Here is a 20,814-nt window from a genome sequence, read left to right as displayed (position 1 = left end):
GTGGTTATTTCAGTCAAAGTTGCTCTTCTATCAGCTTGAATCAGTCGGCCCATTCTCCTCTGACCTCTAGCATCAACAAGGCATTTTCGCCCACAGGACTGCCGCATACTGGATGTGTTTCCCTTTTCACACCATTCTTTGTAAACCCTAGAAATGGTTGTGCGTGAAAATCCCAGTAACTGAGCAGATTGTGAAATACTCAGACCGGCCCGTCTGGCACCAACAACCATGCCACTCTCAAAATTGCTTAAATCATCTTTCTTTCCCATTCTGACATTCAGTTTGGAGTTCAGGAGATTGTCTTGACCAGGACTACACCCCTAAATGCATTGAAGCAACTGCCATGTGACTGGTTGATTAGATAATTGCATTAATGAGAAATTGAACAGGTGTTCCTAATAATCCTTTAGGTGAGTGTATATATATATATATATATATATATATATATATATATATATATATATATATATATATATATATATATATATATATATATCGTTTAATATGGAGTTGGCCCACCCTTTGCAGCTATAACAGCTTCAACTATTCTGGGAAGGCTTTCCACAAGGTTTTGGAGTGTGTTTATGGGAATTTTTCTTCTAGAAGCGCATTTGTGAGGTCAGGCACTGATGTTGGACGAGAAGGCCAGGCTCGCAGTCTCCGCTCTAATTCATCCCAAAGGTGATCTATCTGGACTCTGTGCAGGCCAGTCAAGTTCCTCCACACCAAATTCGATCATCAATTTATGGACCTTGCTTTGTGCACTGGTGCGCAGTCATGTTGGAACAGGAAGGGGCCATCCCCAAACTGTTCCCACAAAGTTGGGAGCATGAAATTGTCCAAAATGTCTTGGTATGCTGAAGAATTAAGAGTTCCTTTCACTTTAACTGGGCCAAGCCCAACCCCTGAAAAACAACCCCTCACCAAAAAACCCTTCTCCACCAAACTTTACACTTGGCACAATACAGTCAGGTAAGTACTGTTATATTTTGTATATATATATATATATACCGTATATATAAAAGTGAACAACTGTGGTTGCAGAGAGTAAATGATAAAGACTCACTCAAAACCTGTATTTTTATTTTTAAATTAACAGGCACAACTTACATAATGTGTACATACCAAAAAAGAAGAAAAACAATAACTCATATTACATCTTATAACTTGCAACCCAAAATTTTATTAGAACCCTTCATTAACAAAAAAAGAAAAGAAAAAAGTTTAGATACCCAAGTCTACTTAACCGTGTACACTTACTGGCTTCCTTTCAAATGATGACAGGTGTCCAACATAATACCAATATAATTCTCAACCACCAATCACACATTCAAGTTTAGCCCTGTTGTCACACATTTTCTTTCAGTAGTAAGGACAACTACATGTGTAACACAAAATAAAGTATCCTGATATTGTGTGCAGAGGGAAGAATCATGGCCATCTCCATTTTTTTTCTACTCCAACACATATCACAGACAATGGAAAAGAAGACAAGCCAACCAGGTTTGGAATATTCAAGTATTTCTGAATAAATGGCTAAAAAATACATCTTTGGAGTGTATGAAGTTAATTAACAGTGCGAAATAAAACATTAACATCAGATATTGTACATCAGACATATATAACTGTTGGGGACAGAAGATTTTCTTTATTATTATTATTATTATTCCAGATGACAAATGCCAAACTACTGATAATCTTTGACCTTAGTAACACTCATTTTTGGAGAAATAATTTGTGGAAAAAGTGCAGGATCCAAACATTATCAAATATGTGCTCTGCATTTATTTCATTTGTCTATCTACATGTAGACCATGCTGCCAGTTTAGTTAATATCACTTTTAAGAGTAATATTATGCATACATTTTTATTAAACTATGTAACAGTCCTTTTTAAGGGAAAATATAATCGAATGGAAAATATTTAGGAATATTTGATTTTTTTTTTTCTGGAAAAAAATTACCTGAGCCAGACAAGTATGACCAGGATAATCAACATCTTGAGAGTATACAAACCACAATAACTTCCAAACCATCTGAGGTTACAGAGAATAAAGTACCCAGAATTAAATAAGACATACACTCCCAAACAAACTGCCATTCTTCTACTTCTTTTTTTTTTTTTTTCATTACTTAAACAAAAAAGTAAAAGCATGACCAAAAATATGTGGAAGAAAACAAGGAAGAAAACTTTTAAGATGGAATAGTTTAAAGAGATTTGAGCTTACATCTCAATACAAAACATTTTATACAAATAAGAATACAGAACATTCTTGCCAACATTCAATATATTGGGTTACCTAGCTTAGCTTTAATGCCAAAACTACACAGAACACTGGTTCCATCCCATATGACTTGGTAGAGGTAAATATGAGTTCATGGATGGCCAAGGTTGGTTCTAATGCTCATACAGACCAAATATAGTCCCAACAAGCACAAGTGACAATGAAACCGCCATTTGCAGTGATGTTAGAACTGGAGAGGAATGAGATAAAACTGTACCGTTCTTAAATTAAACTATTTACAGTGGAGCATCCAAATTCTCCCTGCTGGAGTGGCTCGCCATCATTAGAACTGCATGTCTGCATAACAATAAACTGTTCTTTTCTTAGATTGTTTCACAGTGCATATAATTTCAGTAGGAATAAAAGGAAAGAGAAAATCAAAGGGACATTACAATCTTTTCCAGATTTGTTTTGGATTTCTACAATATGATTTGGATTTCTCATTATTGGCCCTGATATGCACCCATTCTTGTTATTGCACGTGAACACATGGACCTTAAAATATACCAATGACAAAACAGAACAGGAACATGTGTGATCCAAGACAACAATAATCTCAATATTGAAAAAAAATTCATTCTTCCTGGATAAATTTAAATTTCTCCACACCAAACAAACGATGGGTCCGTTTCCATCCTCTCTCAAATTTATTTCCATTCTTCCATCGTTTGTTCCCCCCTAAACATGCATCCAACTGGTTACCGGTAACACAGCTGACATCACCTCCCATGTTTGCGGTCTGAGTCCATGCTTGAGTTTGAGTCCAAGGTTAAAGTTCAAAGACCATATGATTTTAAAAAAGTGCTTTTATAGGTCAGTAGGACTTCTTCCCTCCGGAAGATCTAGAAAGTTCATATTAACAGGTATCATCTGTGAAAAAAAAAAAGCCATATTTTAAATACATTTAAAATGCATTTCCACTAGAAACATTCTATCAATTTTCAAATAAAACATTAGTTCTTACCATGATACCACCATTTTGTCTTCTTTGGATTTTTATTACATGTCCGTACATAAAAGGAGTTATCAGGTGGCCGCCTCTGTAAAGAAAAAAGCATAAATAAATAAAAATAAAAATAATTATATTAAATATATTTTTATATAAACTACCGTTCAAGTTTGGGGACGGCATGCTTTCTGAAAGTAGTCTCTTATGCTCACTAAAGCTGCATTAATTTGATAAAAAATATTGTGATATACGTTTTTTAAAAATAACTTTTTATATTTTAAATGTATTTTAAAATGTGATTTACTCCCAAAAGGTAAAATTGCATTATTACTTCAATCTTTAGTGTCCCGTGATCCTTCAGAAATCATTCTAATATGTTGATTTGGTGTTCAAAAAACATTTATGGTTATTATCAATGTTTGAAAACAGTTGTGCTGCTTAATAATTTAGTGGAAATTGTGCTAAATTTTTCTCATGATTCTTTAATGAATAAAAAAAAGTTCAAAAGAACAGCATTTATTTAAAATGAAAATCTTTTGCATTTAATGTATCCTTGCATTATAAAAAATCTTTTTTGTTCGCAAAAATCAATGCAAATGTATGAAGCTTTTAAGCTTTTTGGAGTTTCTTTTACATTTTGTCAAGAAAATGTTATTAATGTTTGAATAAGTGGGTGTAAATTGAAAGATTATAAATGCGTTTTCCAATACTGTCACTGAGGTCAACCTGTCAAAAAGTCAGCGTTACGACACATTTAAGCAAGTACTATAATAAGTAAGCAATTGATTCAGAAAGGCACCAAATATAGCTGTGTGATGCGGTTAATGTCTTACTATTGTAACTAATGAACAAACATATCCGTCTAATATGTCCCATATTAGAATCTAAGTGTGTTATCTTTACACATTCATCTGCACTGTAACTTTAGAATCCAAAGATACAATAACCAAAAGCTAAAAGATCGCAATCTCGATCTAAACACCCACATGATCTTATTCCTAAATGACAACGATTCGGCTATGTCTATTAAACATTTGACGAGTACGATCACAGCGAACATTCAAATCTCTGTTGGCACTTCCGCTGATCCAGAGACAGCATTTGTGTAGGTATGAAACAGCGTCACAAACAGGCTTTTCACCCAGACAGTATCATTATTTCTGTTACAATAATTTAAATGATCACAGAAGTACTGGGATAAAGGTCTATAGTTATGGAGGTATAAACACTGATATCTACGTTAGTGATCAAAATAGAGGAAACCACCTTATGAAAGTAATTTGATGATTCAAATAAAGATTGTATCAATTATATTACACATGTAGATGGCGACAAGTGAACACTCATTCAAGAGATTCGTTCAAAAACGCTCGCTGCATCTGAATATGCTCCCATCCTATATGGTAGGCAAAAAAACACTATGTGAACCAAGTAGTAGAAGTATATCCGAATTCGTAGTATTAATAAAAAAAAACAGTGAAAAGTCCCTGGATGACCTACTACTTCCGGCAGGTTCTGAAGAGTGCATTCAATGGACACTTCACTATCCCATGAGGCCACGGGAAAGGACTTGTGAAAAAAGGTGAAGCATCATTACCACTCTACAGATAAAGTGTTGTCGGGAAAATTCGGTTCGCGTATCTACCCCGAAGTGATAAAATTCTGTATCTAAAATGTTAAGGCTAGACAAGTAGTTTTTTAAGGCTTGGTTTGTAGGGAATTACAAACCTGCACACATATATTGAAACACGCATACCAATAGACTGAACTAATAGACGCCATCAGCGTTCTCACAGGTTTCGCGTTTAAAGTCTGTGTAGAGTTTCCTGTTAAAACGGTGTTGTGTTAGCGGCCCCTAAGTTAATACCTAATGATCATTGCGACGGAAGTGAATCAATCAAATTAAACGTACAGTATGTCAGTATTTCGCCGCTAGGGGTCGCTAACCTCTTACAATAACAAAGGCGTAGTTTGATGACGCAACATTTGCTAAGAATTATGGATCTTGTCGTCAACGTCAAGCTGACCGATCTAATAATGTTTATGGATGAGTAAATACATCAATGTTTTTATCATGACTGTGATATGAAGCAGTTCGGGATTGCTAAGACACAGCTATCAGCTCCAAACGCGCTGCGAGTCCCGCGGTCGGATATAAAAGGAATATGGACATTTCATTCTACCGAACTACACGCAAGTGCAGAATTACTAACAGGTCAGTTTATTAGACAAATTAAACTTGTGAGGTAACGCAGCGCTGTTTCATTGGTCTAACATTAGCCTACACTAGCACACTAAACTGCATTTGAATGTGTTGAAATTAATGAGACTAGCAGTAAGCTAGATCAACATTAGAATAACATACAGATCATATTCTAACATTGTATCATTGTTGAACTATATAACATTGATTAGTTTTATTTAAATGTGCTCACCTGTTTAATAAAGTACATGTAAGAGCGGTCGAAGTCTCGGACGTGGAGCTCTTGTTTACTGTCTATGGGAGCTCTAGGCATCTCGAAAACACAGCGCTGATATTGATTCTCGTTTTAGTTCTCATTTTTTATCCAAAGTCTGCTAGCCATGGTCCATAATGTTTGAACGAAACAACAACAGCGTGCAAATAGACATTGCGAACTACATTGTCCACGTCTGTCGCCTTGGTTACTATCAGAGGGCTCTGGTTCATAGCTCTGGTTACTATGGCAGTACGAGCGGAAACCAGGGACAACGCGGATATGACGCCATTGACTGCGACAAAACGGAAATAAAGAAACGTGCCGTGTCTTCGAATTAAATTAAAATTTCTCCTGGTTTGAAAGTTGTTGGAAACAGTCGGGATAATGTAAGTACCCAACAAAAAAAAAATATATAATATAGTATATAATATATTATATATAATATATAATATAGATATAGTGATTTTTGCTATTTTTAAAGCAAAAAAGTTACATATTGTGCCTTTAATTTTAGCTGGAAAATAACTATTCAAGAAATGCTATAAAGCCAAAACAATCTGTTACTTTAAACTATCCTTTTATCTCTGTAAAGCTGCTTTGGAAGAATCAACATTGTTAAAAGCGCTATATAAATGAAGATGACCTGACTTGACTTGACATGACAGTGACAACATGGCGGGTATGTCCAAATTTAATTTATACTACACACATTCATACCATATAGAACATACTTTTTTTAACTGTAGCAATTAACATTTTGCCAGAATAGTGGGAGAACTGTGATCTCTATTTTTAAACTGTGATTCTCAATTTATCCAGAATTGTGCAGCTCTAATACACATCAAGAAAACTATTGCATTGTGACGCGAGACACTTACCTTCTCTTTGCAGCTAGACAGCATGCTAATAATGCTAAGACAAACAGACTGCACCGAAAGAGCTGGTGACCAATCCTCCGTTAAGATGGACAGGCAGATGTGGCCATTGCTATAAACATGGGGATGGACAGGTATATTGTCTCCTGTGAACATTACCTGTCAAAACACAACATAAACACAATTGAAATAAAAAATTCTTTCAATATGGTACACTATATGACCATGTGTGCTTGCCTTGCTCCAAGCTGCTCTTTTCAATACAATGAAAATAAATGGTGACCATTTGATAGACACTTGAAGAAAACTTGAACGATGACGACACCACAGCCGCCTTGTACCCGTAACCAGATTAAACTTTTTTTTCACAACGGACAAATTTTGCAACATCGAGTTATTGAACTAACATCGAACTGACTCCAAGTGAATAACAATACTGCTTACAAGTGAATTAAACTAATTTCATAATGAACTTTACACAATCACTGAACTGAACTGAATCAACACTGAAGTTCAGACTTTACAGCAGAATTTAAAATGTCTCATATTTGATGAAGTTTGCATCATTGATTGTTATTTTTCTGTTCATCACTGAGAAGCTGCTTTGAAACAATCTGTATTGTATAAAGCGCTATATAAATAAAGGTGACTTGACTTGACTATGGTGGTCAAGCAATATTTTCCATGAATAACAACTTAAATTTTGACCTGTTCCTCCTACAAGCTATTATCTAAATTCAGAGGACTTGAAATTGAGTGCATTTAGTTTAGACTATAATTTTATGATGCTTTTATGGTGATTTTTGTCCTTTTCAGAGCTTGAGAGCTTCAGTCCACATTCACTTTATGGAAAAGAGCAGCATGGACATTCTTCAAAACTTCACCTTTTGTGTTCCACATAACAAAGAAAGTCATTTGGATTTGGAACAACACAAGGACGAGCAAATGATGACAGAATGTTAATTTTGGGGTGAACTATCCCTTTAAATCATAAGCCAGTGCTTAGTCCTCACAATTGGCATGAGGCCGCTAGATTAGGACGTGGAGACAGAGACAGCCGACTGAATGCGAAGCCGGCGCCAGATCCGGACTTACGGAAAAGCATAGAGCGTTCGCGATCATAATACAGCCAGTGTCTCACTTCCGATTAAATGCACACAAACTCTGCTAGGGCCACTTCAGCAACAAAAAGGTTGAGTCACTTTTAATCTTAAGTGCTTCCTTCCTTTATCACATGTAAAAGTCATTTGACTAAGAATATACACTAAGGCATACACTTACCTTTGCTCCATTTAGACTTTGTATCAGCTCTAAACCATCAACAGCATTTCTGTCACTTGTTCTAATGCATTTTTCAACTATAACAGTCCCTGCCTCCATAGAGTCATGCAGGTCTTAACTCTAAAGTGACGTGTGAGCTTGTTTATCTAATTTGGTCTATACCGGTCTGTTATTTATAGTGGGACTGATATGTAAAATAAGATCAGAGCTAATCCCCTCAAAGTTGGCTTTTAAATCCGCAGTCTACAAGCTCAATCTTGTGTAGATTGATCCTATTACTTTACTGTTGTAGGTGCAAAACAGACTTTAGTTGACCCTATAATGTACACTAAGCTACAACAAATGAATATTAAAGTGAGTATAGCAATGCACAAAATTTGATTTTATGCAAATGAGCAGGTACATATGATCCGCCTTCTGTGAGTGATTGTAGTTGAGTGCAAGCAAATGGAGGAGAAGTTAATGTTACCATGAGCGATCGCACTTGTGTATATGATTTGTCTCTGCCTACATACAGAAATATAATAAAATGGTAGATGGAAAACCAGTGTTACTGTCGGCTAAAATTATTCAAAGTATTTTGTTAACTGAAAGCTTAAATGAAATAAAATATAAATATTAGATGATAAACAAACTAAATGAATTTTTAAATTAAATAATTTTAGGTTAAAATATTAAAACAACCACTAAAACTAAGATTTAAATAAACCTTTTACAAATATTTTAAACAAAAGAAAATGATAAATGAAAACTGAAAATATAAAAATAAAAGCTAATTCAAAATGTTAATAAAAACTATAACAGTACATAAATAACACTGGCCAGAAATTTGGCAAAGAAATTAATTTAAAAAATAATAAAAATTCATTCATTCCTATTCATTTTGCAATTAAAAATATATTCTAAAAATATATATTTGACCATATTAAATACACTTTACTTAGAATTAAATAAAGTTAATAAAAAATATTTTGAATTACCTGAGGCGAGTCAAAGGGATAACGACCACTAAATTTAAATAGAAGCTGAAATTTCTCCCCTTCATAAAGAGTACCAGATGCTCCTTCCATATCCACAATCCATCTGCAAAGAGAAACAAATTTACAGTTTTTTTTTTTATTCGCTTTGGTACTTTAGGTGTACATTTTCAAAACTCTTACTACAAAAATCCAAACTGATTACACTTCTAACACAGCTGGTCATTCTTTCAAAACCTGATCCCATGCTTTCATAACAGTTATACACATTTCAGTCCACATAACTATTGTGTCAAAAACATGAGTACTGCAATATGTAATGAGAACATTTGGTTTAATCACCAAAACACAACAGTATGATATTCTTTCAATTTAGTACTTTTAACAATCAGTTAATTTAATAGCAAACAAAGCAAAATACATATCACACTTGTTGCTGAAATAATTAAAGTAATACAGGCTAGATATGACACATTAGAAAATACCATTACCTAACTTGCGTAACATAAAATCCATAATGTTTGTAATTGTATCTATTCTGTGTGTTATCAAAAGGTGTGATGAATTTATGAAACTGTCATGAGGTTTTGTGCTAGAACAGAGTTTGCTGGCAATACAGTTAATGTTCTCACTGTGCCACATGACTGAATCTATACTGCAGTTGACCTGTATAAGGGTGAGTTACAGTAATGTCGTCTCTACCATGGTAATCTGTTAACAGTATCACATGGCATACATTCTGTAATGTAAAATGCTGTATTTGATGTCATCTGTCTCCCTTCTTATGATGCATCTCTGATCAATCATTGACTGTTTCCTCTCCCTTGTGCTCTATGTTCACAAATTGAAAAACTCACTCACTCACTCACTCACTCACTCACTCACTCACTCACTCACTCACTCACTCACTCACTCACTCACTCACTCACTCACTCACTCACTCACTCACTCACTCACTCACTCACTCACTCACTCACTCACTCACTCACTCACTCACTCACTCACTCACTCACTCACTCACTCACTCACTCACTCACTCACTCACTCACAAACAAATGACTACTCTACTGCCAGCCATAACTTCAGCCATAAAAAGAGAGAGACAGGAAGTAGCAAAATAATGAGCAATGAAAGACAAGACAACCATTACATATCCTGAACTAAACAATAAGGGAAGCATCACTATGTCAGAGGTCAAACAGATGATGGATCTTCCTGGCAGAAAACCCTTGACCCAAGTCACTCTGGGATATTCAGGTCAATTTTCAGTCATTTTGGCTATCATAAACTTATAGAGAGCAATTTAACAAGCCGTCCTTTCCTAGAAACAAAGGTATTTAAGTGAGAGTGAAAATAGACAGAACTAAAGAGGGTGGTGACTTTCCTGACTCAACACATGGGACTCACTGGGATATAATATCACTAATGCTCACAGCTCACATGTGTGTCCTTCACTCTTAAGCATTTCACACTGAGATTACTAGCATACAAGGCCTGATATCACTGGAGGAAACATCTGGCACAGAGGGCGATATAAATTTGGTTAAAAGAATGAACTTCAGTTTTTGGGAACAGAAATGCACTACATTATATAATGAGATCATTTCTCATGTTGACATGTTAGCCTAAAATGTAACAAATAAATATATAAATTCATTTAAAAATATATTATTAACAGATTTAACCATATTTAATTAATGAATCACAAGTTCATTTAGTAGAAGCACACCCCTAGTACAAGCATACATTTAAATTTGCAATATCAATGTCAGAACAACTGAAAACAGAAAATTCTTGTAAGTAGCTCCAGCGTCAGATAAAGTGACATCCACATTGCCATTTTCCTGCCACAGCATTATCATATCAACAACAGCAGTTTGTTTTCAGAAGAGTAAGAACATTCCGGAGGCAAAGTGAAAATGTTCCTGGACCATCAGTGCTGCGTCGGCACAGGAGCTCACATTTCTGCCTTAGTTGCATGAAACATTACTTCACATGAAAGAAGATGCTATTATAGATATAGGGGTGTAATTGTACCGAAAATTCTACTTTCCATTCTGTACACGTGTAGCGAACTTCTCTGTGTGTGGTACGTATGGTATTTCAAAGTTTTCCCCTAGGATTGGACAATATCGTTTATATCGATGCACATTGATGCTGCGACCACATCTGAAAAATAATGAAGGGCACAACTTGTTCACATTTTTAAATATTGTTATGAGATATTCCATTGCTCGAAAAGTAATAATATATCTCATATGGCTTTTTAATTTTAACTTAAAAAGCTATTTCTGACTGATATATTTTAGCATATTCTTTAGATTAAGGGGTTTTAATGCCAAGGAAATATTTCCTAGTCAGAAATTAGACATGAACCCCCCTCTCAAGTTGTATTTAATAATGGGAAACTCTGAAATAATTTTTATACCAGAGTTGGCAGTGCCATCACCAAGCTTAGAAGGACCACTTAAATGTATATAAGGCAGAGATTGCAACCGTTAGGTTCCAATATTTTTCACTGTTAATAATCAAAGTAATCCCAGACAGTTGTTTCAAGTCATTAACAGACTGCTTAAAGGTAACAGGTCTTCCAAAAAACCCGTTGCTAATCTCTGTGATGATTTTCTCAGCTCTAAGATTGATAAGGCTCAAAGTCGTATGAATATTTACTTCTGTCCCTGCTGATTCGGCTCTCAGAAATTCTCTACACTTGACTTGATCTCTCTGGGCAAAGAAGTTTCACAAATGAAGGCTGCCACCTCAATAGTTGATCCTGTACTAACTTGCTTGTTTTAAGCATGTTTTGCCTCTGTAAACTCTGTTGTTTTGAGTATTTTAAACGACTCTCTACGCTCTGGTGTGGTGCCAGCAGCTTTTAAAATGACTGCCGTTACACCTGTACCAAAAAAGACGATGTTGATTGGAAAATTTCAATAATTATAGTCCCATTTCTAATCTCCACTTCTCAGCCAAAATTTCGAGTGAACTGTGCCATCCCAATTGTATACTCATCTTACACTAAATAATTAGTTTGAGCCCCTTCAATCTGGGTTTTGCAAATATCATAGCACTGAAACAGCATAAGTGAAGGTAACTATGTGAATTGCTGCGGACTTGGGCTGCCTGTTAATTCTGATTCTTCTTGACATCAGTGTGGCTTTTGACACTGTCCATCACTCCAGATTACTCACTCGTATGGAATCTGTGTTTAGCAAGACTGCATTAAACTGGTTTTAGTCGTACCTTTCAGACAGTAGGCAGTTTGTTGCCATGGGTGGACACAAGTCCAAAATTAGCTCAGTCAAATTTGGTGTTCCCCAGGGGCCGACTCTGAGTCCATTACTTTTTAACATGTATATTTTTCCTGTTGGTCAGCTCCTAAGATATCTTGGACTTAATATTCACTTGTATGCAGATGACACCCAGATTTACATTCACTCAAAACTGGGTGATCATGTGGCTGTTGTTTTTCTGGAACACTGCATTTCTGAGATAAACAATTTGGATGAATCAATTTTCTTTGCCTTAACAGAGATAAAACAGAGGTTATGATCATTGGTTCAACCCACCAGTTACGTAAAGCCAGATCTTTAATGCTTAATGTTGATGGCTCTGTCTCAGAGTTAAAACTAAAAAAAAAAAACTTTATAAGGGTGATTATTGACGCTCACTTAACATGTGTCCCCAATGTCCAGAACACGGTTAAAACGTAATTTTCTCATCTCAGAAATATTGCAAGATTGCGCCCCATTTAATAATTTACTGTGGCAGAAAAATGTATCAATACATTTGTTTTATCCCCTATTGATTATTGAAATGATTTGCTTGCACAGGCCTTGAAAAATACCCTAAATGAATTGCAATATGTCCAAAAATCAGCTGCTAGAATCTTGACAGGGACCAGGACTAGTTGTTCCCTCAACTCGCTTGCGCTCTATGGGTGACCGGGCTTGAAAACTCTGGAACTCTATTCCATATGAGAATAAACATGCTTGCTTGAATCCTTGCTTAAAACTCACTTTTTTAGACTTGCTTATATGTGATTTTGTTATTGTATATTTTGTATCTTGTATGTTTGCAGTATGTTTAGTTTATTGTTTTGATGTTTCTATTTCTCTTGTTATTTATGCATTTACTTTTTACCTCTTTTCTGTGTAAAGCGCTTTGATAAAAAAACATTTAAAAGGCGCTATATAAAATAAGGTTTATTATTGTTATTATAAATTTTAAAGGTGCTGTATGTCATTTTTTGACATGCTAAGTTCACAAACTCGTTTCTCTGAAAAACAAAGCTACAGCCAGTTATTTTACTTTGAAATGTGCATTCTGTGTCAGAATGGCAGAATGGCAATTTATCCAATAGTATCTCGACACCCCCGGGTTGCCAGCAGGCGAAAAAACACAGTGTATTGCAGTTATGGAAGCCAGCAAACAAACTGGCTCAAAAAATAAATCTATGAACGGAAACATTATAAAACGTGGATAAATGACCTCATCAGTTTACAGTGTCTCCTCACCTTTCATTGTCAAGTGTACTTACTCCTGTTGTGTGTCCTCAATCCGGCAATCCGCTTCGAGTCTAAGGAGGAGGGGGCGGGGAAAAAACTCCCTCCAATATTTAAATTTGTACTGCAGTACCCATTTCAACCACTAGCTGTCAATATTACATACTGCACCTTTAAACATAGCAGAGGGGAGAACGATTGCTGCCGTGACTGGTATTATTTATTAGTTTTTTCCACAACAGCTACATCGCCTTGTCTTGTCGTTAAAGTAATGCAAATATGAATAACCACTTGAAGCACATTTTATGTTTATACACAGCAAAAAGAGCATGTATTTGACCAAAATTCAAATCTAGATAGTGCGGTAAATGTTTGCTTGTCAAAGAATGTGACGCTATATTTTATTCAGAATTAAATGTCTTCAATAAATTTTGCCTTAAACAAGATTTCACCAAGAAATAGGCAAGAATAAACCTGGAGTCCACCATAATTCCTGTTCTTTTCGACAAATCTTCTATTGCGTTTAGATTTGACGCTTCAGAAATGTGAAGTAATTTCAGAGAGAAGGAAATGAAAAGTGGAAAAAAGTCGTTATTTTTGTTTGTTTTTGAGCACAAAAAGTATTCTCGTCGCTTGATAAACTTAAGATTGAGCCACTGGAGTCACTTGGACTATATTAACGATCTCTTTAATAACTTTTCTGGGCCAGCAAGTTTCGGTCACATAGAAGCCTATGGAGGATTCAGACATGGCTCAGATTTCATCAAAAATATCTTAATTTGTGTTCCGAAGATGAACGAAGGTCTTACGGGGTTGGAACAACATGAGGGTGAGTAATTACTGACAGAATTTTCATTTTTGGGTGAACTAACCCTTTAAAACAAGGTTGGACTTAGTTGGGCTTGTTTCAACCCACCACAACTGCCCTAAAATCAAATCGATATCACAGAGAACCTCCTCCAAAAAACTTGAAGGACAACAATGAACCTAATTACACCAATTAGTCAGGACAAACACGTTTGGCAAGCTGCTAAACTTATAGCTCATACCTGACATTTCTTTGACACGAACCAAGACAAGGCTACAAGGCTGAATAAAAATGCTAGGCTAACCCACATTACATTATGTTCCCGTAATACCGACCAGAGTTCTGTAAAAGAAAACATTACATTTATAACCCTTGGCAGTCAAAGTTTAGCTTTTATGAAACCGAGTAATTATGTCAATCATTTATTCTCATTACTGCAGCACAGAAAGATATAAACATACTGTATGTGAAGTCAGCTCGTTTCCAAATAGATGCACCACTGTGCACAAGACTGGTTATATTGAGATTCAGATAAGTAATCCTTTCTGGAACTATGTGATGTACCTTTTTTGTCTTGTAACAGTTTCTCAAAAGACTGCTATATATTCCCAGACACGGATACGACCATGCACAAGCCAAAAAGAGGTCAATAAGGTTTGTTACAGCAACACTACCCTCTCGAGCTTTAATTTTTGATTAGTCAGAGCGGACATCACTATACATCGGGCAGAGCAGCCTTACAAATGACACCACATGGGAAATGTTTTGTTTAAAATTGAGAAAATATGCCCACAATGGGTGAGAGTTTTCCAGGCCTGACAAGACAACAATAGCGTAATGCAAAGAGTCATATTGCACTTTTAAATATGACGATCCCTGATACAGGGCGGCTTGAGAAATCTAGCCTGTTAATAAGTACAGCATGATCACACACATGGGTATAAGATTAAACGGAGAGTCGGGAAGCGTTGGCCTTACTGTGTGATGGTGTTCTGTACGCTCTTCTCATTTAGGGTCATTCCAGGGGGTGGATCATTCTGCAAGGCTAGCAGTTCTTTCTGTAACCTTTTCTGTTGAGAAATAGAGAGAAAGAAAGTATTGAACAAACAAAGGAAAGAAAAAAAAAAGAATCTAAAGCAGAGGTTCTTAATTAAATAAAACCCCTTAAATCTAAAGAATATGCCAGGAATATATCAGTCCAAAATAGCTCTTCAAATTAAACAATCAATTTAAGTCATAAGAACATATTATTACACATAGACATAAGATTAATCACATCAAACATAAAGGTTTTTGAAATATAATGTGTATATACGTAATCATATGTAATAATACGTAATAAATCTATATTAGATGCAATTAATCGATTTAACAGCACTAATTCGAGCATTGCAACAACACAGTATAATATATTTTTTAAAACGATTATAATTCAGTTTCAATACATTAATTTAAATGTAGATATTATATTAGTGCTGTCAAAGCGATTAATCGCATCAAACAAGTTTGTAAATATATATTATGTGTGTTTGAGTATATATATATATATATATATATATATATATATATATATATATATATATATACACACACACACACACACACACTTTTAAGTTAGATTCGAATCATCGATTTGAAAGCACTAATAACCACTAAAAACTGTGGCAACAAACATTGCCTATTTTTTGCAATTGCCAATATTCTGTTCAACATAAAACACTGATACTGAATAATATTAAGTCAAGTTGAATGAAAATTTAACTTCATATGTCCTGCACAGTCACAAATAACCTTGCTAGGCTGGACAAAAATAAGTAGACAATGATATCATGATTTCAAGCAATTAAAATACAAACACATGAAAGTTCTAGAAAGAACGCGTTGATTCTACTCATTACATTCACTGTGTTTGTGGTAAATCAGTAGTTTATGTGAGTCCTGCTCGCCAGCTGTTGCTTTGAAAGCACCGATAATTCTCACCCTGGCAGCTCAGGAACAGCGAGGAGGACAAGTTATGATTTCAGAAATAAAACAGCAATATTCGATCCCCTTATTAGGCGTATCCAAAAAACACCATTTACACTATCATAGACGACACACTCGACACCTGATCAAGAAGTGATTGATAGATTAAACAGGGTTAGATGTCAGCTGTGATCTTACCTGCATCGACGCCATGATGGATCCCCCTGCATCAGTGGCGCACAGTAACGCAGGGCGACTGACGTCACCGTCACGTGACACACGAGAGCTTCTGTTCTGAGAACAAGGTCTGATAGTATGATAGTCCAAAATCGACCCCATACATTGTCTCTTTATTCTAATGACTCTTTATTCACTAAATGAATACGTTACATGTTAATTAATCATAGTGATGACAAATAATAAATACCTATTATTTCATTATTCTTTTATCCATTATAAGTCACATGGGTTTCGACCTAGTTTTTGTAGACGTTTTTTATTTTCGGTTTTAGTATTCTTTTAAACCAGTTAATATATAGTACCATTTATTTATTCATTATGAATAGTTGTAATTAACAAATATATGTTATTTTTAATAAATATAAATGTATTATTCTGTCACAGAAGAAAGTCACATGGGTTTGGAACGACTTGCTTTCAATAAACACTTTTTAATTAACTTTTTAATTATTAATTAATAATTGTTTATATGAATAGTTATAATTAATACATATCTATTATTTTTTGATAAATATAAATGTACATTATTTCATTATTCTGTAAAAAAAATTGTCATAGAGCAAAGGAGGCCACATTTTGGAACAACTTTCAAAATACAGATTTAAAAAGTATTCTTTTAATTATTCATATTTATTTATTTATTTTGAATAGTTATAATTAATAAATATATATTCCGTTTTAATAAATATTAGTGTCTATTAATTCATTAGTTACAGAAGAAAGCCATCGGTTTGGAACAACTTTTAAGATATAGATTTTGTTATTTCTGGTGATGTATCTTTTTAATTGTTTATTAAATATTAATTCATATTATTATTATTATTATTATCTATTATTACATATTAAGTTTACTTATTAATTATTCTGTGAATGAAGAAAGTTAGTAACCTGGGTTTGGAGCAACTTTCAACATTAATTTGAAACATACTTAATCAACATCCTTTTAATGTTACAGTCATGCCATAATTTGAAGTATATATAAATATAAAAAGATATATCCTTTACCCCGTGTTCACTTATGCACGTAATTTTGTAATTTTGCTGCTGTAAAACAGAAAGACACAGCCAAAACAAAAAGAGGTGTGACAGTGATACATTTGGTTCATCCACATTTATTCCTTGTGCGAGACTAGGACAACTGCAAACGACTTGCAAATACAAAATGAATGCAAGACATTTAAAAACTCTGCATACAAAACAAACTATCTAGTCATTTCAAAGTACAACATAACAACAACAAAAAACTAAATTGATCAATAAAGCGAAACATTTATAAATACACACTCAAAAATCATTGGAACATATGGAAACCAAACAGCATGAATGTCAGTCACAGCATAACGCATACTCTTATTCCTATCTAACAGTCCAGGAAGTTCGCAGCCATGAGCAGTTCCAAGGCAATCTCAGGAGCAATGGGGAATTCTGGGATTTCTGTTGAGCTGTTGGTGTAACGCACTTTATAGGTAAAATACATGCAAACTTTGGAGAGAACATGAGACGGGATCTCCCGGAAGTTCACCTCATTGGTTTCATTTTCAGCAAACTGACCTTGAAGTAAACATGCAAAATGTTAGAACTTCCTCCTCCTAATCAAATATCACACACACAAAAAAAAATGGAGTGATGGAAGAAATCCACAATAAACAAATGCTGTTTCATCACAGCAGGATTTTGAACCACACTCACCAGGTCCACTCAGCATAGCCTTGATTGTGCCAGAGGTTAACGCGTGCTCTCGCTTCACAATAAACTCTTGCCCGTCTGAAGAGATCAGCTTTACATACATGGCATCTGGGCCCTCACAACCACCAAAAGTCCTTTCTTCAATATCTGCTGGAAAATGTTATTTGAACACTTTAGGGGGAAATGGAAGCTAGACCGACTCATGCATATGAGCAAATTTAAAACAGATCATTTTGACAAGAATGAATGGATGAATAATGAATTGATGAGGATCCAACCATTAAAAGCATCTGCAAACAGCACACAAGCTGATCGAGATATTACAGTTTCCTATTTGCAAATAAATAAAAGTCCAATACAAACCCATTGTTTCACAGGCACTGTGTTATTCCTGCAAACAACAGAACAAAACATTAGGATAATGGATTATTGCATTGGTTAAGGGATCAATTATTATTAGTCAGCCTATGAGAAGGAGAGAGAACTAGAAAGTTGTGAATTTCAAACAAAATTATGAGATATTAGCCTATATGATGACGAGGCTGAATCCTTATTAGTTTTTTGGTAACACTTTACAATAAGATTCAATTAGTTCATATTAATTAACTACATTACTTAACATGAACTGCACTTCTTCAGCATTTATTAATCCTTGTTAATTTCAACATGTACTAATACATTATTCAAATCAAAAGTTAAACATTAAATAATGCACAGTTAAGTAACATAAACAAACGATGAACAACAGCACTATTTTTTATTAACTAACGTTAACAAAGATTAACAGATACAGTAACAAATGTATTGCGCATGGTTAGTTCGTAATAGTTAATACATTAACTAATGTTAACAAATTAAACCTTATTGTTTTTTACTTATTAACGTGTGAACAGTAACCAAAAACCCTCTAAGTCTTCCCAAAATATTGGCTAGTTTATGTAATTATTCTCTTTAGCTGTACTTGGTCATTTCATGAGTTCTTATTCTTTATAAACAGTCTCATAAGAGAACATTGTCACGGTCACAACAGTAAATAGCAGGGTTTTTTAAACAAATAATTTTGAAAACTATAAATCGCAATATCGTATCGTTTCTTCTCTGAGTGGACAAATCTATATTGTGAGTAATAAATGTATAACTATCACACTTACCACGAATGTAAAACAGTAAAACAAGTTGAGAAACACAGGCGCTGAGAACAACTGAACACTTCCGGTTCAAAAATGTGCCTCATAAATAAAAGTCCCCCTATGTGTAATTAAACCAGAGCCCGTCTACGGAGAGCCTGCCCACTCCCTATTAAGCCCTATTGTACCGAATTTTGGTTGTAGTACCACCAGAGTTCCACTGGGGGCGCTCGCCATGAGTGCAAAATGAATGGGAGTCAATGGGGCTAGACGGCTAAATTTGTCTCTTTCACCCGATTGCCGTTGAGAAATCTCAGATCTGATTGTAGATTTTGCAAGTTCAACATGGGTTTTAGGTCGAAAGTTGAATGAACGAGTACTTATGTCGTTTTGATTTCTTACAGGTTGAGTTGTTGTTGCCCATAACACGCTAGCATTATGCTAATGACGTCAGCATTCTGACGTCATTGACATTATGAAAGACTTTTTAAAGCAAATAAGTGACTCTAAAAAATCTAACACCCAGCAATGTGTAATTTCTTTGCATCTCCTTTCGAATACAACATTCAAATTACTAGACAAAAAATTATATCCTGAGAAAAGTGGATTTTGAGGGTTTTTCGCCATAGACCTCCATTCATTCTGCACTCGTCCTGTGAGCGCCCTCATATGGAATCAGAGTGGAACTGCAACCAGTTCAGAACCCGGAAGTGTAGTGAGAGTGAAACTTCTCGCCATATTAGACATTCTCTGATTAAACCTTGGTGTGTGAATTCAAAATTCAAGTCAATTCAAAAATGAGATTTCATTTCGCATAATCTTCAGAAACATTAGAAATGAACTAAAATAACTTGAGATAATGATGTAATGTTAATATATTGATACAAGTAGTTCTAACAAAGGTAAGCTCAGAAACGCTCAGAAAATCACACACTGCAGATTTAGTTAGTTAGTAGGTACCTTGAGGAACAAAGGTCAAAAAACACAAACCGGTATTGAATATTCCTAAACCTTTACATAAAAATAATACCATCCAAATAAAAACAGATATATTACACTATAGGTCAATAAAACATACTACATAAAAAAAAGGCCAGCAGAGGGTGCAAATTGTACCTATACTAGAAACAGAATTAGCAACTAACATACATTTAAAAAAAATAGGCCTAATATAAAATCTATATAAATTAGAAATTTAGATTTCTCCTTCCATACTTAGCATTAGTGGTTATAATTTAAAACCGCATTTTCATGACTGTGCTTACAGTATTTTTGGTGTTGTTTTTTTCCGTATGGATTTCAGTGAATATTTTGGACAAAAAGTAAATAGGCGTAAATGTTCCACACAAAAACAGTTTTTATTTATTTATTTTTCTGTCCCCATTATCCATGCTAGGGCAAAAAATGCAGATGCCAATCCATGTTTCTGGACTGCTTATAGTAGTCGGAAAACTATTCCGATTCGATATGCTTATTGGTAATTAGGCTATTTAAGGTATGACAGCTAAAATTTCTTTCTGTTCTATGTTGTTTTTCCTGAATAATTGTCAATTTATCTGTTTTAATTATTTTTCTATAGAGAAGGCTGTATTGTATTAAAGCTACAAAAATGGTAGTTTAAGAAAGTTAGCAATTTAAGTATAGCTTAGTGTAGTGTA

At 34.7% G+C, this 20,814-nt stretch overlaps 2 protein-coding genes across 3 annotated transcripts; both read right to left on the bottom strand.

Moving 5' to 3' along the window:
- Window positions 1–1,063: 1,063 nt before the first annotated feature.
- Window positions 1,064–16,468, bottom strand: ube2wb (ubiquitin conjugating enzyme E2 Wb). The gene is made up of 6 exons (XM_081352071.1): window positions 16,302–16,468; window positions 15,117–15,208; window positions 8,829–8,931; window positions 6,571–6,726; window positions 3,249–3,324; window positions 1,064–3,154 (listed from the first exon to the last, which is right to left on the bottom strand). The coding sequence occupies exons 1-6, from the start codon at window positions 16,440–16,442 to the stop codon at window positions 3,141–3,143; spliced, it is 582 nt and encodes a 193-aa protein (XP_081208197.1). The 5' UTR covers window positions 16,443–16,468; the 3' UTR covers window positions 1,064–3,140.
- A 960-nt stretch (window positions 16,469–17,428) lies between these two features.
- eloca (elongin C paralog a) lies at window positions 17,429–19,256 on the bottom strand. 2 transcript variants are annotated; one of them, XM_081352554.1, is made up of 4 exons: window positions 19,181–19,256; window positions 18,393–18,420; window positions 18,033–18,179; window positions 17,429–17,894 (listed from the first exon to the last, which is right to left on the bottom strand). In XM_081352554.1, the coding sequence occupies exons 2-4, from the start codon at window positions 18,394–18,396 to the stop codon at window positions 17,704–17,706; spliced, it is 342 nt and encodes a 113-aa protein (XP_081208680.1). In that variant the 5' UTR covers window positions 18,397–18,420; window positions 19,181–19,256; the 3' UTR covers window positions 17,429–17,703. The 2 variants fall into 2 exon arrangements, with proteins under 2 accessions (XP_081208680.1, XP_081208681.1); XM_081352555.1 differs by having other exon boundaries at window positions 18,033–18,176.
- Window positions 19,257–20,814: the final 1,558 nt, after the last annotated feature.

The sequence above is a fragment of the Scardinius erythrophthalmus genome (assembly GCF_964197995.2).
Source record: "Scardinius erythrophthalmus genome assembly, chromosome: 22".
Taxonomy (NCBI): domain Eukaryota; kingdom Metazoa; phylum Chordata; class Actinopteri; order Cypriniformes; family Leuciscidae; genus Scardinius; species Scardinius erythrophthalmus.
Note: the sequence above shows the minus strand (reverse complement) of the source record. Positions and strands in the feature narration are given on the sequence as shown.

Bases quoted from the DNA above. Each gene is read 5' to 3' on its own strand.
- ube2wb (XM_081352071.1), bottom strand. From the start codon at position 16,442: ATGGGGTCGATTTTGGACTATCATACTATCAGACCTTGTTCTCAGAAC. The intron at 15,209-16,301 runs GTAAGATCACAG...ATTTCTCAACAG, and splicing joins CCATCATGGCGTCGATGCAG to AAAAGGTTACAGAAAGAACT. The intron at 3,325-6,570 runs GTAAGTGTCTCG...TTTTCTTTACAG, and splicing joins TGTCTAGCTGCAAAGAGAAG to AGGCGGCCACCTGATAACTC.
- eloca (XM_081352554.1), bottom strand. The intron at 17,895-18,032 runs GTGAGTGTGGTT...GTTTACTTCAAG, and splicing joins GGCTATGCTGAGTGGACCTG to GTCAGTTTGCTGAAAATGAA.